The sequence below is a fragment of the Sceloporus occidentalis genome, unplaced genomic scaffold, assembly GCF_023333645.1.
Source record: "Sceloporus occidentalis isolate IW3139 unplaced genomic scaffold, rSceOcc1.0.p SCAF_420, whole genome shotgun sequence".
In the NCBI taxonomy this organism is placed as follows: Eukaryota; Metazoa; Chordata; class Lepidosauria; order Squamata; family Phrynosomatidae; genus Sceloporus; species Sceloporus occidentalis.
In genome coordinates, this window is record NW_028317400.1 from 85,001 (window position 1) to 111,223 (window position 26,223).

A 26,223-nucleotide genomic window follows, 5' to 3' on the forward strand; every position below is an offset into this window, starting at 1 on the left:
CTCTTTTTCCACGTGACTGTCGGGGCATTCACCACGTTACAGATTCGGCTACGTCAGCCACAGAACAAATCCCCGGATTATAACGTGTGACGGGGCCGCTGATCGATGCTGACGGAGCGTCAGCTTAGAGGTCAAGTGTTATTTTTTTTTGCATCTAAACTTTCCGGGGAAACCCGCGGCTGAGACCGAGGAGCACGGAGAACACGGCTCGGGAACGGCGGGAATTCTGTTATTGCCTTTATAAGGCAGAGACTGTGGGGATTACTAATAAAACAGACTTTGGTTACTCTGCTTAATGTCCGTGGGTTAAATTGCTGCCGCTTTCCTTTAGAGTACATGATCAGGATGGAGGGGTCCCTGGAATTTGCCCCCGAGGCTGACGCTTCCATAGCCAGGTTTCCAGTGCCGTCTCTGGGGATGGGGGCGTTCCTGTGTAGCCACTTTAAGCAGTGGGGCTGTAGGGATGAGCTGCTGCGGTGGCAGAGGGTCCCGGTCTCAGCTCATTCGCTGTGTGTCGGGGGCCCTGGCAGCTTCTTGTAATTTGTGTTGGATCTGAAGGGGAACATGCGCCGTGCGGTTTGCTTTGTACATGAACCCCCGGTTGTGGCCATTCCGGAGGGGCAGGTGGAGAATGTACTTCTGCTTTCATCCCGCTCATCCGTCCGGAATCCCGGAAAGTTTCTATCGGGATTATATCCGGGCAGTTGGGGGTCTCTGGGGGGGGCTCAGCACCAAACATGGAGTCAAATGAAAGCCGTGATACGGAGCTCAATTAAAAAGGGTTTATAAATAATACAATAAAGAGGCAAAAACTGAGAGGACAGAATCCTTGCCGGGAGACGCGGCAGTTCCAACGGAAGACAACACATGGCGCGTTTAACCCTTCGGTGCATCGCCACGAGCCGCCACTGGAACCCCCTTATGTTGTGGGGGGGGGGGGCTGCATCTCGCAGCCAGTTTCTGGTTTCAGCACTACCTGCGCTGGAAAACGTCCCTGAGCCGCGTCCCCTCCGATCGCACCGCGTCCCCCAATCAATTTTAATCTCGAGCCACGCGTTGGTGCCACTGAGGCTGCTTACAGCTAAGATTTTACTGAATAAATAAATGAGCCGTCACAGCCGTTAAACTCCTGCATGAGAGTGATGGGAGTTGCAGTCAAACACCCCCCCCACACACTGCTTTTTGCATTTGTCCCACTAAATCTGCTCGTTTTCCAGCTGCTGGAAACTTTACTCTCTTTAGTCTCATCTCCTGTATCTGCCCCCTGCGCAGCTTTAAATCCCCTCCCTGAAACTCTCCCCCTTCTGTGTATCGTGTATCCGAAACTGCCACGTCTCAAGGAGCCGTGTAAATCCGTGTACTGTACAGTCATCGTATACACGCGTGTTCAGTGACTCCCCTCTCCATATATATAATTTACAAAATATATAATCTGTGTTTTGCTAAATTTTCACACTAAAATATTACAAAATAAAATTACAAAAAATGCACATGGAGTCTCTCCGGAGTCTGGTTCACGCGTGGCGTGTAACGCGTGACCAGGAGCGTCTGGTTCACGTGTGGCGTGTAACGCGTGACGAGGAGAGTTCTAGTGACGCTGTCTCGGCGGTTGTACACGGGCTTTGCTCTGAATGTCGTCCCACGTTAACGTCGAGCGGCTTCTTGATCCGATGTCCGTGTTTCATAATCTTCCTGAAGGCCACGGCGTGGCTCCGGCCGGTCCGTATATACATTATATTACTCTTTGTACAAATGTTGCTGGCTAACTGGTACCAGTATACATTCCTCATACCCCTTCCTGGGGGAAGCCACGCGCCGGCGTCCCCAGGGCTTCTCTCTGCCCTTTAGCTGAGGGTCCAGATTCGATGGCGAGTTAACTCTTTGGTTATCCCCCGCGATGCTGGAGACGACCCTGACGGCCGCGGCTCTGGCTCGGCGGGTGGGTCGGAGCCTCGGCGGGTCTCGGCGTTTGTCACGAATGGTTTGTCTCTCGCTTCGCTAGCTGCTGGACGGGCCGTGGTTTAGGAAGTAAGTGGTCATTTCACCTTTACCCTTCACTTTCACGACTCCTCTGCACTCCAGGGTGTAGTTACTGGCCGCGAGAACCTGCTGGAGATCCGCCGTGACCTGCGCATGAAACGACATAACAAGAAGTTTCTTCACAGACCCGGCCTGAGCTTGTGGTCCGAAAGAACTCCATCCCCGGACACGTTCTCCTCACCTGGATTCTCTCGGGCACCCCGGTGCTGTCCATGCGACTCGCCACGTTCACGGTGTTCCCCCAAATGTCATATTGTGGTTTCCGAGCTCCTATGACTCCGGCCACCACCGGCCCGATGTTCAGTCCTGTGGGGAAAAGGAATCCTGATTTAATGTTTATTAACTTTTCCAACATTTCACGGAGCAGGGACTTTAACCCAGCTTTAGGGACACATTTCCAGTTCCAGTTGGTTGTGTAAAGGGGCGCGCATGCTTCACGTAGCTCGGATAAGTACCCGACCCCAGAATTTAGGCATTGGGGGGGAGGACGGGGGACTGACCTATTTTCATTTGGAAGTTGTTGAACGAATGCTCGTTGATATATTTCATCTGATCCATGAGTCTCATTGCGTAATCCGCCAGCGCCTTGATGTGGCTTTTCCCGGCCTTGTCGTAAGTCGTGTCGTTGAGTCCCGAAGCCGCCATGTAAGTGCTGCCGATCGTCTTAATCTTCTCCAGCTGCCGGAACTCATCCTCGCTGATGATCTGTCGGGTTGGGAATAACGTGTTCTCGGTTATTTCAATGCAAAAAACTTAAATATCCTCAAACGTGACAGAAAAATGCGTTTATCACAGGAGGACGGCCCCGGCTGGACGTTCCAAACCATCCCCCGCATATCGAACCTCTAATCCCAGGCTCTCTTACCTCATCGAAGTCAGCGATGATCTCGTTGAGAAGCCTCAGACACTCCACTCCCTCGTTGTTGGCTTCCAGCTCCACATAGAACTCTGAGAAGTTGCTGATGGAGGCGAACATGACGGCCACGCACTCGCACGACTGGTAGTACAGCTCGTCGTTCCGTCGCTCTCTCGCCAAGAAGTGAGCCGCCACGTCCTTCGGAAGGATGTTGTGCAGCAAACGGCGGTTGTAGGCCTGGAGTTCCTCCATCTCCTCTTTCTCCTCAGTAGCCTGAGAGGGAAGAAGCCCAAGGTTTCTAAGGGTAAGGGGTAAAGGTAAGGGGGTATCCAAGAGGAACGGGGGCAGAACGAGGGGGTGAAATGCATTCGGGAATGGATTTGGAGACGTCTGGGTCCTGTGGTGCGTGGCATCTGTAGTCACTTTATGAGGTCATATTATGGAGCCAATAATATTGTATCCAGAAAGCATCCAGTGATACAGTAACAAACGGCTTGCGCATGTTACAAATCATTACAGAAGCCATCAGCGCAGCTGACACTGAACCCAGGAGCTTTCGTTACCCTTAGACCCGCATCCCCTCCATCACACGGACTGCGTTAACCCTTTGGCGCATTGATCAGCTTCATTCGCGTTACTTTACAGCAGGCGGCCGGAGACCTGCAGCTCTGGTGAGCACAACCTGCAATACCACGGATGGCCACAGCACGGCGCTACAGGAGCACATCGCCACATCTAATAGCAGCATGAGGTCTATATATATTCTATAGCGTATATATGTTTTATATATATATATATAATGCGTGTCGGGCAGCCCTGGCAGCGCATCTGCAGAAACACTCGCCCTCTACCTGCAGCTTCCACAGAAAGTCCAGTCTGGCCGTGGATTCCACTTGCTGGCCGTGAAGGTAAAGAGCCAGAACAAAGACTGTGATAATCACAGGCGTGACGATCTTCAGCGCCACCCGCGACGTGCTGTCTGCGCTGCAGGGACACGAGAATCAGGTTTATTATAAACATTTATATAGCGCCAACAGATTCTGCTGCGCTGTACAATGAGCTAAACTCCACAAACCCCGTCAGGGGCAAAAAAACGTCGGCGCATGGCTGCTGGGTGTCGCTGAATGTCTACGTACCAGCTGAGCGTGGAGTTTGTGGAGTTGGTTGATGTGAAGGAACCCCTGAAAAAGAAGACAGAAGAAATTGTTAATCTCAACCAGCAACACCTGCAGTACCGGCACTGGACACCGGATGGCGCCTCCATGCAGCAAAACCACTCAATCCTTCCGAGTGTAACAATCATCCGATTCACGCTCCTCGTGCATATAAACCATGCGCCACTGGGTGCTGCGTCCTGCCACGAGCTACATCTGTGAGCTGTACCTTCCAACAATTATTTCAAAGGAGGAGATAAAAATCTAAAACTAGAGGGTGGGAGGCGGAGATGGAATGGAAGGAAGCTTTACTTTACTGAGAGGGTGGTAGATAAGTGGAACAGCCTCCCAGCAGAAGTGGTAGAGGGTAATACAGTGAGGGGATTAAACATGCATGGGATAGACATACGGCTCCTGAATCTAAGACGAGACCATCGACTGATTAAGGTTTGAGTCTTTACAGCAGGAGAAACGGGTGACTAGACGGGGGCCGCCGGGGGCCAATCTGCCGACGGGTTCTGGGTTTATAACCCCGTTCACCAAGGAAATTGTGGCTTTGGTGGGATTTTCACAGAGGGCCACGTGCCCCCCGCTGATTCTGAAAGCAGACCTGTCCGAATAGGTGCTTGAAAGATATTTGCACCTTTTATGTTTTTGCCCCCGGTTATGCCACTATCTGCCCCGCCACTGGGATGAGGTCACTTACATGTCATTGGCTGCCACGAGGAGGTCGGCGTTATCAAAGAGCGTCACCTGAGGAACCTCTATGACAATAACGTAGACGAGCTCTATGATGAGCATGAGAACGAGCTTCCCGATGCTGCTGATCTGCAGGAACACGGAGCAGGCGAGGAGACTCAGCAGGATGCAGTAAGTGAAGTACTGAAAGAGACACGACAAGGAGGCTGGGAACCTGCGGCCACGGATCAACGGCCACGGATCGGGAGCCACGGATCAACGGCCACGGATCGGGAGCCACGGAGGATCAACGGCCACGGATCGGGAGCCACGGAGGATCAACGGCCACGGATCGGGAGCGTCAGATCAGGAGTGACGGAACGACCAGCAGCCGCTCACCATCCGCGACCTCTTTTACCCCATAAAACTAACGTGGAATATTCTTTACAGTCAGTCATCTCCTCCTCACCCGCTGCTTCTCGTTACATTATATACTAATTGTTGTGTTATGTACCGCGCTGCGGCATCTGATGGCGCTATATAACCAATCAATAATAATCTGTGACACGTCGGAGACGTTCTGGCATCAAAGAGTTAAATTCTGCCGCGTTTTGAGCCTGAGACGGCGTTTCTATAGCTGATCGCGTGGTGAGTGCGAGGCTCTGGCTCTTACGGGGTTAACCCTTTCTGATCCGGTAAAACGAGGTTTGGGGGTCTCGTGGCCGCGAGTCTCACCTCGGGGAAGTTGCAGCTGGGCGCGGACCCCCCGCAGATCCCCCACTCGGTCTCCAGGCTGTAGTTGCGCATGGAGTCCCGCAGCATGCAGGGGGTCACGTTTTTCGGGGACGTCTTATATTCGGAGGCCAGGCAGCCGCGGAGGCTCGAGGTGCTGCACATGAACTGCAAGAGACCGACGTTAATCCCCCTGATCCGCCTGGTCACCTAACCCCATCTCTACTACCCGCACTCTCCCGGTGCATGCGCAGCGCGTTATCGTTACCATGTTAATAAAAGACGACAGGAAGACTAAGCTGATGGCGAGGATCCCGACCGCCGTGCTGTTTATCCGCGACTGAACGATCTTCTTGGACAACGTCTGCAGCGGAGACGGGAAAATCTGAGGACAGAGTGACAAGTTACCCCAGAACACCTGCCAAATGGCCCTGTTTATTTTGGACAGTCCCTCCTGATGCCCCCCTCTCTTCTCCCTCGATGCCCCTCTTTCCTCCTCTGTGACCCTCTCTCCCCCCCTGATGCCCCTCTCTCCCCCCCGATCCCCTCTTTTCTAGGAGGTCAGAGTGTTTGCTGGGTATGAGGGGATCGCAGGGTTCTACAGCCCTAAAAGCCCCGATAATGTGTATAGAAACAGCAGGAAACGGCTTTATAAATTAAACGGCGTAAATAAACCCCATTATTCTTTTTAAGGCCCCCCCCCCAGTTACACGAATACCCAGCAATAGGGCACAAAGTCACATAACGAGTCTGGGTAGAGGCCTGTTTGGTGGATCCGGCAGTCGGTTTCACGGAGCCTCCAATCCCCGTCCTGCGCCGCAAACGTTCATTTATATAAATCAGTAATTAAACTGTGAAACCCTTTCCCTGCCAGACCCGGCAGCGCATGCACAAACTATTAACCCCTGCAGTGCTCTGCATTTAATACAAAGGGTTAAAGCTGATGATTAGTTTTGACCGATTGCGAAAGATATTTTCCTGTCATTTATTCCTCCCCAGCGTCCCGTTAATCCAATAACATTACGGCAAACACGGGACTGGGCCCGAGTGGTATTAACCCCCGCCCTGCTGGTGGCGCCGGTGTTTGGGGCTCCCGTTCCCAACGAGAACTTCTGGGTTCTCTAATTCACAAAGAAATAAATATTACGTCTCCGCGAGATAATCCTCAGCTCTCTGTAACGGGGGCCGTGCCGGGGCCAACGGGAGAATTTAACTCTTTTCATACCGGGGTTCATTTAATCACCACATTTCCTCTCCCCCAAGATCAGCGACATGCGGCTGCTGACTTGCGAGGCCTGGTACGGTTGTTTCTGGCTGGCTGAGGGTTCTGGGAGTCGGTTTGGGAGATCCACTCACCTTAATACAGGAGTAGAGGAGAGACACGGACAGGACGGAGACCAGAACCAGAAAACAGCCCAGGAAGAAACCCAGCATGAAACTGGAGCTGAAAGCAGAGAGACGTGAGAACCCGTGGGCACCTTCCGCAGGGGGTCACGGGGTCATGGGGTAATGGGGTAACATCTATTTCCCGGGCTCCCCATAAAACCCGTCGGCCTCCCCTCTCTGGCTTCCATTCTATCAAATCTGCCCGTTAGCGTCTGGGGTACAGCCGCAGGGGGGGTAATTCTGATGAATGGGGAGGACGTGGGGTACTTACTGTGGGACGATGGTGATCTGGACGAAGCAGATGAAGAGGAAGACCATGAAGGAGCAAGCGACGTACGCCCCGAAGCGATAGTCCACCTGCTTGGAGTACTGCCAATAAATGGAAAATTAGATTAGATTGTAAGCTCTCTGGGGCAAATATTCAACTCTTACACTGCCCAAGCGCAAATGCATGGAGATACAGACGGGTACATAGCGTGGAGGGATTTATAGCTGTGTGGGGTATAGGCAGGGGTATATGGAGGGTATTGCAGGGGTATATGGAGGGTATTGCAGGGTATATGGAGGGTATTGCAGGGTATATGGAGGGTATTGCAGGGTATATGGAGGGTATGGCAGGGAGGGTATGGCAGGGGTATATGGAGGGTATTTTGGGGGTATATGTTACAGTCGGGGGGTTTCGGGGGTATTTCCGCACCTTTTTCTCCAGGTCCTGCTCGTGGAAGGTGAGGAGGAACTTGCGCACGTGCTCCGATCTCAACCTGTCGATACTTCGGGCATCGATGGCTCGGCCCAAGAACTCATCAACCTCGTCCTCGGGGTTCATGTTTTCCTGGATGTTCCTAAAGGGAGCGAGAGGGGGTGACCGGTGCTGATTCGGGGTCAGGATTATGGTCTGGGGGGATGCACCAAGAGACCCCGTTATTACTCCATATTTAGCGAATGGAGCCCTTGGTCTCCGCTTTGCCATTTAATGGACTTTTTAATAGATTTGCCGGTTACTCTATTTATAAAACATCAAAGCAATGAGACCTAATCTGATACGGCACACAAAGTGTTAAGTACTGCCCCCTGCCATTAACCCCTTGTAGTGTGAGCTGTATTCCCGATATTCCCAATACAGACGTGGGGCTGGGGCCCCGAACCGTGAGTAAGGCAGAAGCCGGAGGTCACCGGGGCCGGCAGACGCTGACTCCATCCCTAATAATATCTCTCTGTTTAACCCCTTCACTACAAGGCGAGTGGAGTTAAGCAGCGGGATCCTGCTGGTAGGGAGAGGGTTAACCTGAAGACCTCCACCCTGCATCATTACAGGATGCTATCCACTACCCTTAGCATGGCAGTGAGAGGGTTAATGTCACTAAACGCTACAGAGCGAGCGTCTTCTAATGAGTATGGTGCCGACATGCACAGTAGCGCTGTACGGAGGGTCTATTTTCGGGCATCTGCCCCTCCGGGGGTACCAGGCCTGTTGCCCTCTATGCTGGCGCTCGCTGGGGTGAATATGGAACGACCGGCAGCGGGAACAGGAAGCAAAATATTTTGTGATTTTTTTCAGACATTTTTTGTTGCTTTCTGATATTTTGCGGACCCCGCAATGTTTTCAGACCCTTTTAGTTTCAGGTCATGGGGAGGAATAACTTTTACTTTATATAAAGTTTTGCATTTAAATATCTGCCTCCTGTCCTCCAAAACACCTCGGATGGAGGTTAACAGCTTACTGCCCGCCTCGGGGTATCTTATTATTTACGGGGCAGTAATGACGGGTATAAACCAACCGAATCCGCTCGAGAACCCGACCTCCTCCAACACACAAACGTAATTCCTCTATGGGCTAACCTTGTCTGCTGGGAAGCTGTTCCAGGAATCTACTGCCCCTTGTGCACAGGCACTTTGTGATGGATCCTGAACTCAAAGTGTTAATAATAAAAACAGTGACAGGAAGACTAAATGCCCCGGGCTCTGCGCATGTTCTCCGTGTTAAGATCCTTATCATACGAGACCCCCGAACGGAGCAGCCGGAGGGGGGGGGATCAGCAGACCCTTTACTTACTTGTCTTTTGGGTCCTCGAATCCCTGGGGAGGAAAAAACACATTAAATGAGTCAGGAGACAGAAGTCCGGGGGCAGCAAAGCCGCCTTAACCCCCACAGGGGGTAATTCTGTGAACAATTATCTCTTCTAAACCCACCCTGACCTCATATAATACCCCAGCCCACCGTGACCTCATATAATACCCCAGCCCACCCTGACCTCATATAATACCCCAGCCCACGGTGACCTGATATAATACCCCAGCCCACCGTGACCTGATATAATACCCCAGCCCACCGTGACCTGATATAATACCCCAGCCCACGGTGACCTCATATAATACCCCAGCCCCCCCGATCTTAGATAATGCCCCAGCCCACGGTGACCTGATATAATACCCCAGCCCACGGTGACCTGATATAATACCCCAGCCCACCGTGACCTGATATAATACCCCAGCCCACGGTGACCTGATATAATACCCCAGCCCACCGTGACCTCATATAATACCCCAGCCCCCCCGATCTTAGATAATACCCCAGCCCCCCTGATCTGCCGCACAGTTCCGCGGTGGGATAACGTACCATCCGTTTCATCTCCTTGGACACCTGATGTGACCCCAGGTGGTTGTAGAAAGGTCTGTCTACCCCCCAGGGGGCCGGGCCGTGGCCGATAGAGTTTGCTCGCTGCCGGTTCATTTTCGCTATCATGGCTTTTTCTTCTTTCTAAAGCGAATGGAAACAGATCAATAAGCGCCCGAGGGACACATCGACTTAACGGCAAAGTGCCGACCGCGATCTGTCCATCCAAACGGGATCCACAACTCTCAACCATCAGCTCCAGGCCTAGGGGCCGCATTGCCGGTGCGGGGGCCGCATTGCCGGTGCGGGGGCCGCTCTGACGTTTCTTGGGGTTTTTGTGTTGTTTGTAAATCTTTAAGGCAAAGAATAAAATGCGTAACGGGGTAAAAAGACTATTTTCTGTAAGGACGGAAGCTTTAGGCGTCTCTATGATAAATTTTAGGGTAAAAATACCGAAGATGATGATAATAGCGGAGCCGGTGATTACGGCAGCGAGGGGCACCGGTCCCTTTAACCGGCAGCCAGATGTCGGCCGATTCTGTGACTTTATTAAATCGTGGCGGTAATAATATATTAATTGTGTCTCCAAGGGTTACTTTTTCCTAATCAGTTAATAAAATCACTTAAGGCTCCCCGGGGGCCGGCGCGCTCATTAAAAGCGGTGAGGAGGGAGAGCGGACTTGGTGATCGTCAAACGCTCCGTCCCTCTAATCTGTTTATTCAACGGCAGAGAAAAGGGGGATTCTCCCGGGGTGTTTATCAAGATCCGCGCATGAAGCAAATTAATAATAATATATATATTAAAATATTATAATAATACCATTAATAATAATAATATTTATAATAGTAATATCTAATAATAATACATATAGGAACATAGAATCCGGCCCCCGGCTAGTCGCCCGTTTCTCCTGCTGTAACGACTCGAACCTTAATCAGTCGTCGGTCTCGTCTTAGATTCAGGAGCCGTATGTCTATCCCATGCATGCTTAATACCCTCACTGTATTACCCTCTACCACCTCTGCTGGGAGGCTGTTCCACCTATCCACCACCCTCCCTATATTAAGGAGCCATATGTCTATCCCATGCATGTTTAATCCCCTCGCTGTATTATCCTCTACCACCTCTGCTGGGAGGCTGTTCCACCTATCCACCACCCTCCCTATATTAAGGAGCCATATGTCTATCCCGTGCATGTTTAATCCCCTCGCTGTGTTACCCTCTACCACTTCTTAAAGTAAAACTTCCTTCCGTTCCATCTCAGCCTCGGATCCTCTAGTGTTAGATTCTTGGCTCTCGTTTTAACTTTTTTCCTCCCTTGAAATAAAATCTATTTAAATGTCTCTTTCCGCCATCTCTCCCTCTTCTCTCCCCCATCTCTCTCTTCTCTCCCCCGTCTCTCTCTTCTCTCCCCCGTCTCTCTCTTCTCTCCCCCGTCTCTCTCTTCTCTCCCCCGTCTCTCTCTTCTCTCCCCCGTCTCTCTCTTCTCTCCCCCGTCTCTCTCTCCTCTCCCCCGTCTCTCTCTCCTCTCCCCCGTCTCTCTCTCCTCTCCCCCGTCTCTCTCTCCTCTCCCCCGTCTCTCTCTTCTCTCCCCCGTCTCTCTCTCCTCTCCCCCGTCTCTCTCTTCTCTCCCCCGTCTCTCTCTCTCCCTCTTCTCTCCCCATCTCTCTCTTCTCTCCCCCGTCTCTCTCTTCTCTCCCCCATCTCTCTCTTCTCTCCCCCGTCTCTCTCTTCTCTCCCCCGTCTCTCTCTTCTCTCCCCCGTCTCTCTCTCTCCCTCTTCTCTCCCCATCTCTCTCTTCTCTCCCCCGTCTCTCTCTCTCCCTCTTCTCTCCCCATCTCTCTCTTCTCTCCCCCGTCTCTCTCTTCTCTCCCCCGTCTCTCTCTTCTCTCCCCCATCTCTCTCTCTCCCTCTTCTCTCCCCATCTCTCTCTTCTCTCCCCCGTCTCTCTCTTCTCTCCCCCATCTCTCTCTTCTCTCCCCCATCTCTCTCTTCTCTCCCCCGTCTCTCTCCCTCTCCTCTCCCCGTCTCTTTTATCTCCCTCGTCTGCATAGTGCTGCGCTCTCTCGATCCATACGTTCTGGATTTGCTCCGTAGGCTGCGCAGGGAGGGAAATCGTTACCCAGACATTCCAGAATTTTCTTTTATGTTTTTTTTTTGCCAGAAAATACATTTTAAACGATTCTATTTAAGACTAAATCTGATTATAAAATATTTTTTGGAACATTTCCTTAAACGCCGCGTTCCCTCCGCACCTCGCCCCGCGTCATCAGAAAGAGAGGTATTTTTGTTTAGTTTTTCTAAAAATATCCCCAGGCCAGTATTTGTAAGTTTTTTGGAGGAAATGTTATTAAAAATTCTCCGATATATTATATTCCCGGCTAATCTGATGGCGTCGGGATGTAGGAGCCAAACGTCCCCAACATGAGCGGATTCCTTACATCTCACCTGTTCTTCGCATAAGAAATTTTTTTCTTACTTAATCTAGTAGCCACGGAAACCATTATATCGGAAACATTTTGGGAAGATGCGTAACCCTAAATTTATAAAGCAGCCAATCAGGAAGAGGCGCTCAGGAGCACGATGAGAAGCAGGTTCTACGCAAACAAGACAGCGACAAAAGTGTTAAAAGCCGCTCGTCTGTTAGTTACCCTAATACTAAGCGGGTGAGTCTAGGATTTTCTAGAATGTCCGTATTTGCCCCGGATGCCCCGGCGCGTTTCACCGCATGTTTATCAAAAGCTTCAGAAAGATGGGAAGAACGCTGAGAAACGAGTGAATTATCTGCGATTCCTACCCGCTTCTGGCTGCAGCGCACTATGAGGAACGTCTCGATGTCGTGTTTTTTGAGGTACGCGTTCCTCTCGCCCCCGGCGCCCGCTTCCACCTCGTAGTCTCCGTTCAGATAATTCAGGGTCGCTTTAGTGATGTGGATCCGTCTGCAGAAACACCGCAAAAAACTCAATTGGTAACCGTGGATACGAAAGGGTTAACAGGTGAACAGGTCAGATCAGGTCGGATTGGGTCAGATCGGGTCGGATCGGGTCAGATCGGGTCGGATCGGGTCGGATCGGGTCGGATCGGGTCGGATCGGGTCGGATCGGATCGGGTCGGATCGGGTCAGATCGGGTCGGATCGGGTCGGATCGGGTCGGATCGGGTCGGATCGGGTCGATTCCCGATGTGACAAATTTACACTTTTTTATTACATTTCGATATTAAACTGAAATTAAAAATGCGGATTATAAATGAACTCATTATTTTTACCATAAAAATGCCAGAATTTCCATAAAATGAAACGTTTTCTCACAGAGTTATTAGGCTCGGGAAATGAAGATGCAGATTGCCCGGAGTCTGGGGTATTATCTGCTGCCCTTTACCCCGCAGGGGGCAGCACGAGGCGGCAGTGGGGTATCAGCCGCTTCCAACAATTCTAACGATTTCACCCTAAACTCCCCAGACGGGCAGCCGATATCCGGGGGGCTCTACCATCCCACCTGTACGGCGCTTCGTGTTTGGGGGTGTAGTACGTACCCGGCTTTGCCCCCGGCTTCCATCTGATTTGCAAGAGTGACGTCATTGGACCACACGTCGAATTGCCACTTGCGCAGCCCAAGGACCCCGCAGTGAACGCGTCCGCTGTGAATTCCCACGCGCATGTTCACGTTCACGCCTGTGACTTCCCGAACGAGCCTGCGAATAAACAAACACGCGAATAAACCCCGTCCCGGCTCCGCACCGCGCCGCAGACAAAATACACAGCTTTCCCCGGCCTCCGCTTTGGGGTCTTTCTGGGTCACGTTGGGTGGGTTTCTGGGGTCACTCACGATATGGCCTCTATCATGTCCAGCCCCATCTCCACGCAGCAGTGAGCGTGATCCCCCCGCGCCTCCGGTAACCCCGACACGCAGTAATAACAGTCCCCCAGGATCTTGATCCGCAGGCAGTGGTTCTCCTGGGGGGAGAGAAACATATTTAATGTTATTCCTCGCCCCAGGGTGGGAGGAGCCTACCAGTGGGGGATACCCTATACACCCCCGCATACCCCACACCCCCCCGTATACCCAACCCGCCCCTATACCCCACACACCCTGTATCCCCCGTATACCTCATACACCCCGTATACCTCATACACCCCGTATACCCCATACACCCCATATACACCACACCCCCCGTATACCCCACACACCCCGTATACCTCATGCACCCCGTATACCCCATACACCCCGTATATCTCATACACCCCGTATACCCCATACACCCTGTATACCCCACACATCCCGTATACCTCATACACCCTGTATACCCCACACACCCTGTATACCCCACACATCCTGTATACCCTGTATACCTCATACACCCCGTATACCCCACACACCCCGTATACCTCATACACCCTGTATACCCCACACACCCTGTATACCCCACACACCCTGTATACCCCACACATCCTGTATACCCTGTATACCTCATACACCCCGTATACCCCACACACCCCGTATACCTCATACACCCTGTATACCCCACACATCCTGTATACCCTGTATACCTCATACACCCCGTATACCCCACACACCCCGTATACCTCATACACCCTGTATACCCCACACACCCTGTATACCCTGTATACCTCATACACCCCGTATACCCCACACACCCTGTATACCCCACACACCCTGTATACCCTGTATACCTCATACACCCCGTATACCCCATACACCCTGTATACCCCACACATCCCGTATACCCCATACACCCCGTATACCCCATATACCCCACACACCCCCGTATACCCAACCCGCCTGTATACCCTGTATACCCCACACATCCCGTATACCTCATACACCCCGTATACCCCATCCACCCCGTATATACTCTATACGTGGATAACTACTCACAGCCGCCAGTTTGTCAAAGCGGGCGAAGAGCTCGTTGAGAGTCATGACCAGCTCCTGCGCCGTGCACTGAGACGCCAGGCTGGTGAATCCTTCGATGTCAGCAAAGAGGATGCTGGGAGAAAAGAGACCCCAAAACCGTCAGAGCCACGAGGAACCATTCTCGTTAGGCAGGGCGCATGTTATACGGAGGTAACCTCTACCCCGCGCCAAAATTAGTGATACACGAGATGCCATCACATCAGCTCTACAAACCTCAGCAGTCTCTTCTTCCAATCGAACCCAAACTGCAAAAATGAACTCTGTGACACCGACCACTAAAAGGTATCACTACCTGCTACAGACACCATCTATAAAGCTGTCTCTCCTCTCTCTCTCTCTGTCTCTCTCTCCTCTCACTCTCCTCACTCGCTCTGCCTCTCTCTCTCAGGTTACTTTCTCACTCAGCTGTTCCCGGAGGAAATCCCCAAAACAGCACCAAATGGGGCATAAAGGGCTGTTTTACACCCCAGACAGAGCAGAACGATGAGTAGGCTCAGTGATTATGTACACGGGGTAAGGACACTTACGCACATTTTTGCTCGTCCCCACACATAATGTTTGTTTAGCTGTTGCAGCGATTCTTTGTGCGGTCGGATCAGTACCCTAGAGTTCTGTCTGCAGGGAACATGCGCATGTATCAGCTGATATATCCCTAAAAATGGCCTCTCTTTCCTCTGGAGGACCTGCCGCTGCATCATGCACAGGCCTCAGCACCTCAGGGGCTGGGTCTATATTTTAGTCTCCTCCCCTGCAGTACTGTATAAGCGAAGTGGGTGGAGCATAGACAGGAAGTGTGCACATCAAAGAAGCTCAGAAGTGGGCGTGACCTGGTAACAAGTGCTTAAAGCTTATGTGGAACGGATCCGGCCATCATTAAGCCCCTCCCATTTAACTCCTTCAACACCCCTAAAGCTATGGCGCTGCAGACATACCGGGAACCTTCAGCTGTTCTTCTTAGTAAAATATTTTCATAATAGAAATAGTTGCTGCTGTTTTGTGAAACGTTCCAGAACATAAGCGAGTCGGACACTCGCAGGATAAGTGAGTGGGAGCAGAGGGCAAATTATTGGAATGATCTAAATACCTGGGGTTGGTATTTAATGGGTTAATGCAGGTGTCAGTGAGAAGAAGCAGCCGTGCAGAGCTCCTGCCGCAGATAATGGAGTCTTATCTTCTTCCCACGCGTTACATGAAATGCGGCTCCCAGGCGGAGGAGGCAAATGGGGAAGTAATATGGAGGGGGCGTTATCATCACATTCTTCCTGCAGACACTTACATGTATGTGAAGCATGTGTGTAAACACGCGTTCAAACTGTAAACAAACACGCGTTCAAACTGTAAACAAACACATGTTCAGACTGTAAACAAACAGACGGGCAGCGATCAGGAATGAGAGGCCGGGCGGCTGAGGGTGTCAGAGTCACCTTCCCAGATTTACAAACCTCCTCACTATAAAGAAATATTTATGATGAGCAGACCTGACAGCGAAGGGATTATCTGCCACTATAGGAGAGAAGCGTGGTCCCGGTATAGTGAGGGAGAGGGCCAGGGGTCCCCGTATAGTGAGGGAGAGGGCCAGGGGTCCCCCCGTATAGGGAGGGAGAGGGCCAGGGGTCCCCCCGTATAGCGAGGGAGAGGGCCGGGGGTCCCGGTATAACGAGGGAGAGGGCCAGGGGTCCCCGTATAGTGAGGGAGAGGGCCAGGGGTCCCCCCGTATAGCGAGGGAGAGGGCCGGGGGTCCCGGTATAACGAGGGAGAGGGCAAGGGGTCCCCGTATAGTGAGGGAGAGGGCCAGGGGTCCCCCCGTATAGCGAGGGAGAGGGCCGGGGGTCCCGGTATAACGAGGGAGAGGGCCAGGGGTCCCCGTATAGTGAGGGAGAGGGCCAGGGGTCCCCCCGTATAGCGAGGGAGAGGGCCGGGGGTCCCGGTATAACGAGGGAGAGGGCCAGGGGTCCCCGTATAGTGAGGGAGAGGGCCAGGGGTCCCCGTATAACGAGGGAGAGGGCCAGGGGTCCCCTGTATAGTGAGGGAGAGGGCCAGGGGTCCCCGTATAACGAGGGAGAGGGCCAGGGGTCCCCGTATAGTGAGGGAGAGGGCCGGGGGTCCAGTATAGAAATCCCTCGCAGAGGAAGCTGATGTTTCCTCATCCAGGAAGCCGGTTTCAATAGACGGGCCCGGTCTGAACTTTACTCACCGCTGGTCGAACACAATGACCCTCAGCCGGACACGGCGTCCAGAAACCCCCCGAGCAGCGAGCGGCTGCACCTGCGCGGCTACACCGGGGTATTTTTAGCCTCCTGCCTCGTATACAGACTTGGAGAACTTACAGAGAACATTCCTGTGACCCCCGACGGATACACGGCCCCCGCTGGGGGCATTAATCAGAGGGTAATAAATAACAGGAAACCCCACAACTATCCCACCTGCAGAATATTATAAATCAATGAATAATAATCTCTATAACTGCCCCTCTGGTCCGGTAGATGCCCTCATCCTTATATCCGCTCTGGAATTACCCTTTGCTCCTTGTTGATACCTCTTACCCCTATATCCGCTCTCTTATTGCCCCCTCCATCCTTTTGGATGCCTATTGCTGCCCCAAATTACCCATCCCTCCTGGTAAATACCCCAGACATGGATACCGGCCCCTGGGGCCGTCACGCGCTTCCTTACCTGACGTTGTCGTGTTTCTGGATGTAAATTTTGTGAAACATCATATCTTCCTGCTTGGCGTTGATGTCAGCCTTCATTTCCATGGCAACGTGACGCGGTAACACCGACAGCAGGAGTCGCTCCTATAACCAAAAACAGAGTAGGCGGCCTGCAGACATTTTTACCCCCCCCCGGGGGTACATGCAGTGCTCACAGAGGATGGGGGTTCAGTAGAGAACCAACGTTTTTATGTCATCTTATCACCATAGCAACCAATGGTCCAATCAGCAGTGGTGTTTCAGGGGTTGCTATGGTGATAACACTATTTAAAAAAAGAGAGAGCAAGATGGGGGGAGAAAGAGGCGCAAAATGTAACCCAATAAATAAGAGCGCAAACATTAGAGACGGAAGCAGACAGCAGAACGCGCTACATGGAGCTATGAGAGTGTGCGTGTGAATGTGTGTGTGCGTGTGAATGTGCGTTAGTGTGCATGTGAGTGTGTGCGTGCGCGTGTGACTAAAGACCCCTGTGCTCCAACCTGCTGCTGGTTCTCTCTCTGGGAATGCAGTCTGGCCTGGATACACTCCCTCGTCTCCTGAAACGCCTGGCGCTGGGACACCTCTGCCGGGTAGTGGGTGCAGATACCAACAATGTTTGTGCACAAGAAGATGAGGACGTTGGACAGCAGCTGAAAGAGAAAAGGAAAGCAGCTGGTTACTGATAAAGCCTCGAGTGACGAAACGGGTCTGACACGGCAGGGTGCCAGGGGTTAAACGGGTTGGGTAATAAGCAGGGGGGGGCAGTACATTAGGGAATCCCTGCTTGAATACAGGTGACTTCATTCGGAATACCTCTACCTCCTGACAAGCCCGTTATTAGAGCCATTCGGCAATGGGGTCTGTGTGAGGGGCTATTATTTCTTATCCGGGGGTTAATATTTAGGACCCCCCCCGTCTGGGTGCCGATTTTATCGAGGGCACTTGGGGCCGGCTCCTTCTGGGAACATCGCCCGTCAGGGGGGGCGGCGCTTCTCAGAACGCGTTGATTGGACACCCACCTTGCGGCAGCGATGGCCCTCGGGGGCCGCTGCGCACGAACCGCGTTCTCATCTGATTCAGATTAATATCTCTGCAGAGATCCCTGTCCCGGTTGCTACGGAAACCCTTTTCCTTTTGACATCCACATTAATTCTCAAACGTGCGCCGACGCGCTTTGCGTTCCAATTCATCCGAGATGTCAACAGCCAGGAAGGACCTATTTCCGCCGTGGCCCTCGTGGCCCCCCGTGGCCCCGGGGTCGTGCTTGCATTAGGGTTAGAATCGCCTTATCCGGGACGCTCAGGAATTGCTGATTTTTGAAACGCTTTTTTTCCCCGCGGCTGCAGAGAAACGTCACAAAGAATCAAAGCTCCCGCCGGGGCAGATGCGAGGGGCAAATCCCGGCCCCCAAATGGCCAGACTGTCTCAATCTGCCCCTCTCCGGGGTGGGATGGCCGGCCCCCGGGGATCATTTCATGAGATTTGAAGTTAACCGGGGTCTCCGGTGAAGCCGTCCGCTCCCGGGCACCGGCATTGACACAGGAGCTTGCAGTCTAATCGGAATCCATGCTCCAATTTAACCCCGCAAAGAATTTATTTCACACAATGCGACAAAAACACAAAACGGGATTATTTATAGAATCCCAAAACCGGCGAATAAATCTCGGCATTTATTTTAAACGAAGCGGCTAAAAATAAAGAGAAGTCGCAGTTTTATCAGCAGACGGCGGCGAGCGACAGCCAATCATCAGGGGGCGCCGGGGGCCGAACATTAACCAGTTCAGTGCTGTGTCTACACAGAAAGCACTCCATGGGGGTAACTAACAACTGCCCCAAAGATAACGGAACCAACGCGTTTCTCTCATTATGGGTCTCATCTCAAACTCCGCCATTCCCGGGGGTCTCATCTCAAACGCCGCCATTCCCGGGGGTCGCATCTCAAACGCCGCCATTCCCGGGGGTCTCATCTCAAACTCCGTCATTCCCGGGGGTCTCATCTCAAACGCCGCCATTCCCGGGGGTCTCATCTCAAACGCCGCCATTCCCGGGGGTCTCATCTCAAACGCCGCCATTCCCGGGGGTCTCATCTCAAACGCCGCCATTCCCGGGGGTCTCATCTCAAACGCCGCCATTCCCGGGGGTCTCATCTCAAACTCCGCCATTCCCGGGGGTCTCATCTCAAACTCCGCCATTCCCGGGGGTCTCATCTCAAACTCAGCCATTCCCGGGGGTCTCATCTCAAACGCTGCCATTCCCAAAGTCATAGAAAGCGAAGAGTTAACGTTAATCCATGACTCTCAGTTACCCCATTAGTCAGAAGATACCCCATTTTTACAGGAATGTATGAAATTTCTTTATGTTTCCCAATAATTATGTTTTTGTAGCTCGTGGCGCGGCGGGCGGGGAGCGCCGGATACAAACCTGACAACCACCAGAGCCTTATACCCCGCGGGGCAAATAACGGGGGGAGCGAGGGCCGGTTACACGCCCAGTGAGATACAGCATCCTAAAGACATTCCGCCCCGGGGGCCACATAACCTGAACCGGCCCCCAAAAACCGCCACCATCCAGCCTCTGTGAACGGTCGCTTCTGATTACTTCGAGCGCACGTCACATGCGGCCCGATCTCGCAGGTTATTAGCGCTCCGTTAATCGCACGCCGGATTTATTCACTTTACGACAGGTGGGAAAAGCCGTTTTTTTGCAACCCCAGAAAGGAGCGTTTTGTTGGCGGCTTCTGCCTGCGCGGCGCAGCAAATTATTCGCAGCTAAAAGCACCGCATCTGATTTGCAGTTTAACACTTTGTGCGCCGCGGAGATTGAGGCGCCACGCACACATTACAGAGGGGGAGAAAAAATACAACAAGAGACCCAAATCCAACACTAGAGGGTCCAAGACTGAGACGGAACGGAAGGAAGGTTTACTTTACTGAGAGGGTGGTAGATAATTGGAACAGCCTCCCAGCAGAGGTGGTAGAGGGTAATACAGTGAGGGGATTAAACATGCATGGGATAGATATACGGCTCCTGAATCTAAGACGAGACCAATGGGGCATCATTAACCCTGTGAGCGCCGGTGAGGTAAGCACTGAAAGGGTTAGCGATGCAGGAATTTATAGACGAAGGCAGCCCCCGCTCCTGATTGCCAGCGATTTGCGAATCTACGTGAGAGTTTATAGCGCCGGCGGCTGCTTCCCGTCTTCGCGTTTCTGGCCTTTTTTGGTTATCTCGGCCCGCGGTTACACACCGGAAAACTATGCGGCAAAATCTGCATCCCAGAGAGCATTCAGAACAGGGTGCAGTAGGGCTTTATTCACTAAACATCAATGGAGCATTCAAAACGACTGATCCCAGAGAGCATCTCCTGCAAGAGGTGCTGAGCCGGCCCCTGTATAATGTATAGATAAATCAGTGACCGGCCCCCTGTATAATGTATAGATAAATCAGTGACTGGCCCCCCTGTATAACGTATAGATAAATCAGTGACCGGCCCCTGTATAATGTATAGATAAATCAGTGACCGGCCCCCTGTATAATGTATAGATAAATCAGTGACCGGCCCCCTGTATAATGTATAGATAAATCAGTGACCGGCCCCTGTATAATGTATAGATAAATCAGTGACCGGCCCCTGTATAATGTATAGATAAATCAGTGAGCCCCCCCCCCCCTGTATAATGTATAGATAAATCAGTGACCGGCCCCCTGTATAATGTATAGATAAATCAGTGACCTGTCCCCTGTATAATGTATACATAAATCAGTGAGCCGGCCCCTGTATAATGTATAGATAAATCAGCGAGCCGGCCCCCTGTATAATGTATAGATAAATCAGTGACCGGCCCCTGTATAATGTATAGATAAATCAGTGACCGGCCCCCTGTATAATGTATAGATAAATCAGTCACCGGCCCCTGTATAATGTATAGATAAATCAGTTAGTTAGTTGGTAGGTCAGTTGGTTGGTTGGTCAGTTAGTTGGTTGGTCGGTCAGTTGGTTGGTTGGTTGGTTAGTTAGTTGGTTGGTTGGTCAGTTAGTTAGTTGGTTGGTTGGTCAGTTAGTTGGTTGGTCGGTCAGTTAGTTGGTCGGTCAGTTGGTTGGTCGGTCAGTTAGTTGGTTGGTTGGTTGGTCAGTTAGTTGGTTGGTTGGTCAGTTAGTTGGTTGGTCGGTCAGTTAGTTGGTTGGTCGGTCAGTTAGTTGGTTGGTCGGTCAGTTAGTTGGTTGGTCAGTTAGTTGGTTGGTTGGTTAGTTAGTTGGTCGGTGAGTTGGTCGGTCAGTTAGTTGGTTGGTCAGTTGGTTGGTTGGTCAGTTGGTTGGTTGCTCAGTTAGTTGGTTGGTCGGTCAGTTAGTTGGTTGGTTGGTTAGTTGGTCGGTCAGTTGGTTGGTCGGTCAGTTAGTTGGTTGGTTGGTTGGTCAGTTAGTTAGTTGGTTGGTTGGTCAGTTAGTTAGTTGGTTGGTCGGTCAGTTAGTTGGTTGGTTGGTCAGTTAGTTGGTTGGTTGGTCAGTTAGTTGGTTGGTCGGTCAGTTAGTTGGTTGGTCGGTCAGTTAGTTGGTTGGTCGGTCAGTTAGTTGGTTGGTCGGTCAGTTAGTTGGTTGGTCGGTCAGTTAGTTGGTCGGTCAGTTGGTTGGTCGGTCAGTTGGTTGGTCGGTCAGTTGGTTGGTCGGTCAGTTGGTTGGTCGGTCAGTTGGTTGGTCAGTCAGTTAGTTGGTCGGTCAGTTGGTTGGTCGGTCAGTTGGTTGGTCGGTCAGTTGGTTGGTCGGTCAGTTGGTTGGTCAGTCAGTTAGTTGGTCGGTCAGTTGGTTGGTCGGTCAGTTGGTTGGTCGGTCAGTTGGTTGGTCGGTCAGTTGGTTGGTCGGTCAGTTAGTTGGTCGGTCAGTTGGTTGGTTGGTTAGTTAGTTGGTTAGTTAGTTGGCTCGTTCGCTCCGGTCTTTGTAAGAGAAGCGCCGTCCCTTTCGTTGATTGTAACGAGCTCTTGGTGTGTCGGGGCCTCTTTTGACATGAAAGGTGTGGAGATGAAAGGCAGAATCACATAAAACGCGGCTCTCCTGGGGCCACCGGCCCCTTCGGACCCTCAATCTTCCTGCAAATGAAGTATAAGCCTCGTCACCCCTTCCACGGCCGGTGACCCAAATCCCGTCTTTTTACAGAAAAAAATAATAATTTGAAAACACTCTGATCACAGAGACGCCCAGGGGCAGAAAGCAGAGGGGCAGAGAGCAGAGGGGCAGAGACACCCAGGGGCAGAAAGCAGAGGGGCAGAGAGCAGAGGGGCAGAGAGCAGAGGGGCAGAGACACCCAGGGGCAGAAAGCAGAGGGGCAGAGAGCAGAGGGGCAGAGACACCCAGGGGCAGAGACACCCAGGGGCAGAAAGCAGAGGGGTAACACGGAACCAAGAAAAGGCACCATGCACTCAAACCTGCGGCAAACAGGGCAAGACTCGGCAGAGGGCATTACAGGGGTAAAGTGGGGGTAATAAGGAGGGTGAGCTGAGTACCATCTGGCACTGCGAGGGTTAACCATCTCAATGGACGCAGAGTTGATCAATACGGCCCCCGTCCCCATAGAGATTAAGCCCCAGACGGGCCTGAACTAAAACTAAATATTAGTCCAAAAAGAAATTACTGCCAATTTGAAAAAAAACCTGATTCACTTGTATTTTTTAAACACATTTTTTTTTAAATGTTCCCTTCTTCTTGTTGTACGAGGCCACGGAATATGACTGCGCTATATATATATATATATATATATATATAATAATAATATCAATAATAATATCAATAATAATAACAATAATAATAATATCAATAATAATAATAAATCACCTGCCACAAAACGCCTAAATGACCAAAAAACCTATCCTCAGGTGTGACCCTGGGTCCATACGTTACCATTCCCATATAGACTGTAAGCTCTTGGGGACAGGGGCCTCTATGCCTGTTGTATATAAACCCCCTATCTGAATATCCGCTGCACTCTAGGAGTAAAGCACCGGGTACACTTTGCTCTTTGCAGCAGAGATCGCTTTACGGTAACAAGGAGCCCACAGGTGCGTTAGGAGCCGGAGGAGAGAGCAGTAAATGCGCTGAGGCAGCAGAGCCAGAAATAGGGCAAAAAATGCCAGAATTTGCAATTATCCGCAGCGTCTAATTCCACCGGGGGGTTAATCTCGCTCGCGCACCTGCCCTATGTCAGCGAGAGTCACCGGCAGAGCGCCCCCCCGAGCGTGCAGGTCCCGCATTTCATTAATCGGAGCTGCACCTGTGCCACCTGCCACCGCAGCCCAACCCCCCTGCCGTGAAGCAAACCCCCCCGACCCAAACCCCCTGCCACAGCAGCCCAAACCCCCCCGCCGTGACCCAAACCCCCCGCCGTGAAACAACACCCCCCCGCCATGACCCAAACCCCCCCGCCATCACAGCCCAAGCCCCCCGCCGCGACCCAAACCCCCCGCCACTGCGACCCAAACCCCCCCGACCATCGCAGCCCAAACCCCCTGCCTGGTGCTCCTCCCGAAGAGAATTTTACGCAGAGAACAGGACGGGTTTCTCTGCGTCCCGGTTCGTACGACAGGTGAGACGGGGACCGATGAGGCCACTAGTCTCAGTTTGCTGATTTCGTAAATTTGTCATAAATTAGCTTTTTTCTCCCCAGTCCCTGCAGAGCGGGGAGTCGGCAGAAGACATGAAATGCGCACCTGCGCAGGTGGGTAATTAAACCTGCTGATCCCTCAGATCTAATACCCCCGGGGTATTAGAGGCCACAGCCCGGGGACCATTACCTGCCGCAGAGGACAAACACAGATCAGTTCATTACATTACAAGGTCCCATGCGCAGCCACATGCGTGTGTAGGGGCATTAACGCTTTCAGTGCCGGCAGACACCCACAATGCTCAGCCAGCAAAGGCTACATATCCCTGCGGTGGCTGGCTGCGGGTAATGAGGGTTGCAGTACAGCCGTTAGCGAGGCCTGATAAATGTGAGGGGGGGGGGGGATACGGCTTGTCCGGGTAAAATAAAGGCTCAATAGATTGTAAGCTCTTGGGCCGGATCCCCTACTCCTCCTGTCCCAGTCTGTCTTAGTGTGGGTTAATCTTATTGTTCATTTCCCCTCTCCTCTATGGTAACCGCGCTACAGCGTCTGCTGGCGCCATCTAAATACAAGGGATGTCTAGAATGGGGTCACGCAGGGCACCTTCCACACCCAATCCACCTGCCTGCAGGGGTCCGGTCACTGCGGGGTTAAACCCGTCAGGGTTATTCCTCCCCAGATGTTGCGGATAAAAGAAATCTGAAGATTATGGTTATTCCTGCGATTTCTACCTTCATACGAAGGGCATTTATTACCCCCTAATCCGCGCTGCAGACGGCGACCAAACCGGCACGCGCTTCGTGTTCAATTGGCGGGTTTTCTGTTTTGCCGTGTTTTGTTCATTTGGCGTGTTTTGGGTTGTTTTCTCGCGTTTTGTTTAAATTGGACGTGTTTTGGGTTATTCTGTCGGGTTTCGTGTTGTTTTGTCCGGTTTTGGGTTGTTTTGTTGTGTTTTGTGTTAATTTGATGTGCTTTGCGTTGTTTTGTCGGGTTTCGGGTTGTTTTCTCGTGTTTTGGGTAGTTTCGTGTTGTTTGCTGTAATCGGCTGCGAATCTCGCCTGATGTTGAATCCAAAAATACAACGAAAGCCAAAATTGTTATTATAATGTTTACTACACAAAAAACGATAAGAGGTGTGAGAGGTCAGCGAGTCCTGACACTGCGATATACACCACAACCCACAAAGAGACCGCCGAGGTCTCGGCCGCTGCAGACAGGGCCGATCTGTCCTGAAAGGTGGGATTGGCAGCTGGTGTATCCGCTGCCACCAGCGAGCCCGTGTGGCCATGGTAACAAGGGCAGCTTGCTTTTGTTTCTATGGTAACAAGGACAGCGTGCTTGCACTTCCATAGTAACAAAGATCGTGTGCTTGGCGTTTCCATGGTTACACAGAATGTATTTATTTATTACGCGGGATGAACAAACAGGAGGTCGTCACCTGAGCCTGTTAAATATTGGCAAACCTCTGGCTCCATGGTGACAAGGCTAGTGAGCTTGTGTTTCCATGGTGACAAGGCTAGTGAGTTCATGTCTCCATGGTGACAAGGCTAGTGAGCTTGTGTCTCCATGGTGACATTCGTAGTAAATGTGTGTCTCCATGGTGACAAGGACAGTGACACGGGATAACCGAGCATCGCACCGATACACGGGATAAAACAGCTGAAATATTTCCAAAGCCCGCCATGGATTTGCTCGTTTTATTTCTCCCCGGTAAATATTTCACATGATTTTGGGTGTAAAATACCCAAAGTTCTAATACCCCCCCCCCCCCCTACAAACCAGCGGGCAGTCAGTCACGCTTTACGGCTGCTGCTCTGACGTGGAATCATTGGGCGCACCGGGGGGGGGGGGGGGGGGGGGGGAGTATGGCGGAAATGCGTCCGGTTCTGGACGAAATGGTGATTGTTCTGCAAATTTTATTGCCATGGTAACCAACGGAGCGGTCCAATCACCGGAGCAACCTTTACGGCCAGAATACGTTTTTTCCATGATTGCTTTCCTGATAAAATATATAACCAGACGGTGCACCGAACGGGCTTATTCCTCCCCGAACGCGACCGGCTCGCACTTCATTTTTTAATTTCCAAACATTTACGGAGCCCTCGGTTACCCAGATACAGAATGAACGCCGTTACCGTGGGTGACGCACCCAGGGAGGGCAGTTAAATAAACACCCGCCGCAGCGCCCGGCTTATCAGGGGGCTGTCAGAGGCTTTACGGATTATCCATCATTTTTACACGGAAATTTAACCCCTTCCTCTTCTCGCTGCCCAAATCCGTCCTGCAGTGATTGAGTTGCTTTAGTACTTAGATATAGATTGCAAGCTCTGCGGACCAGTACCCCATACCGCCTATTTTGTGCCTCCATAAGACCACCAGGAGGGGGACACATCTTCCCCCATATGCATATGATGAGGTGCACGGCCGCAGTTATAACATACAGTCGGGGCTGCATGCGCGGATTCATGCGCTTCCTGTGCATCCCGCTGAGAACTCGCAGGACCCGGCCGCTTCAACATAAACAAACGCCGAACTTGCGCAACA

At 51.8% G+C, this 26,223-nt stretch overlaps 2 protein-coding genes across 5 annotated transcripts in view; one reads left to right on the forward strand and one right to left on the reverse strand.

Annotated features, from left to right (window-relative positions):
• Positions 1 to 90, forward strand: part of LOC149272765 (vesicle-trafficking protein SEC22a-like) — a 6,526-nt gene extending 6,436 nt beyond the window's left edge. For all 4 annotated transcript variants that reach the window (XM_089506757.1, XM_089506759.1, XM_089506758.1 and 1 more), the window contains exon 6: positions 1 to 90. This exon is cut by the window's left edge and continues 111 nt beyond it. In XM_089506757.1, the coding sequence (XP_089362883.1) occupies positions 1 to 90 (90 nt within the window).
• A 1,908-nt stretch (positions 91 to 1,998) lies between these two features.
• The window catches only part of LOC149272766 (adenylate cyclase type 5-like), a 30,739-nt gene continuing 6,514 nt past the window's right edge, over positions 1,999 to 26,223 (reverse strand). The window contains exons 2-20 of the mRNA XM_089506761.1: positions 17,589 to 17,738; positions 17,071 to 17,192; positions 14,359 to 14,470; positions 13,288 to 13,415; positions 12,995 to 13,153; positions 12,259 to 12,400; positions 9,464 to 9,604; positions 8,900 to 8,922; positions 7,544 to 7,688; positions 7,118 to 7,215; positions 6,817 to 6,904; positions 5,729 to 5,845; positions 5,464 to 5,628; positions 4,757 to 4,932; positions 3,748 to 3,880; positions 2,906 to 3,169; positions 2,541 to 2,745; positions 2,222 to 2,346; positions 1,999 to 2,127 (exon numbers count right to left, since the gene is read on the reverse strand). Of these exons, the coding sequence (XP_089362887.1) occupies positions 1,999 to 2,127; positions 2,222 to 2,346; positions 2,541 to 2,745; positions 2,906 to 3,169; positions 3,748 to 3,880; positions 4,757 to 4,932; positions 5,464 to 5,628; positions 5,729 to 5,845; positions 6,817 to 6,904; positions 7,118 to 7,215; positions 7,544 to 7,688; positions 8,900 to 8,922; positions 9,464 to 9,604; positions 12,259 to 12,400; positions 12,995 to 13,153; positions 13,288 to 13,415; positions 14,359 to 14,470; positions 17,071 to 17,192; positions 17,589 to 17,738 (2,622 nt within the window). The remainder of the gene's footprint in view (positions 2,128 to 2,221; positions 2,347 to 2,540; positions 2,746 to 2,905; positions 3,170 to 3,747; positions 3,881 to 4,756; positions 4,933 to 5,463; positions 5,629 to 5,728; positions 5,846 to 6,816; positions 6,905 to 7,117; positions 7,216 to 7,543; positions 7,689 to 8,899; positions 8,923 to 9,463; positions 9,605 to 12,258; positions 12,401 to 12,994; positions 13,154 to 13,287; positions 13,416 to 14,358; positions 14,471 to 17,070; positions 17,193 to 17,588; positions 17,739 to 26,223) is intronic.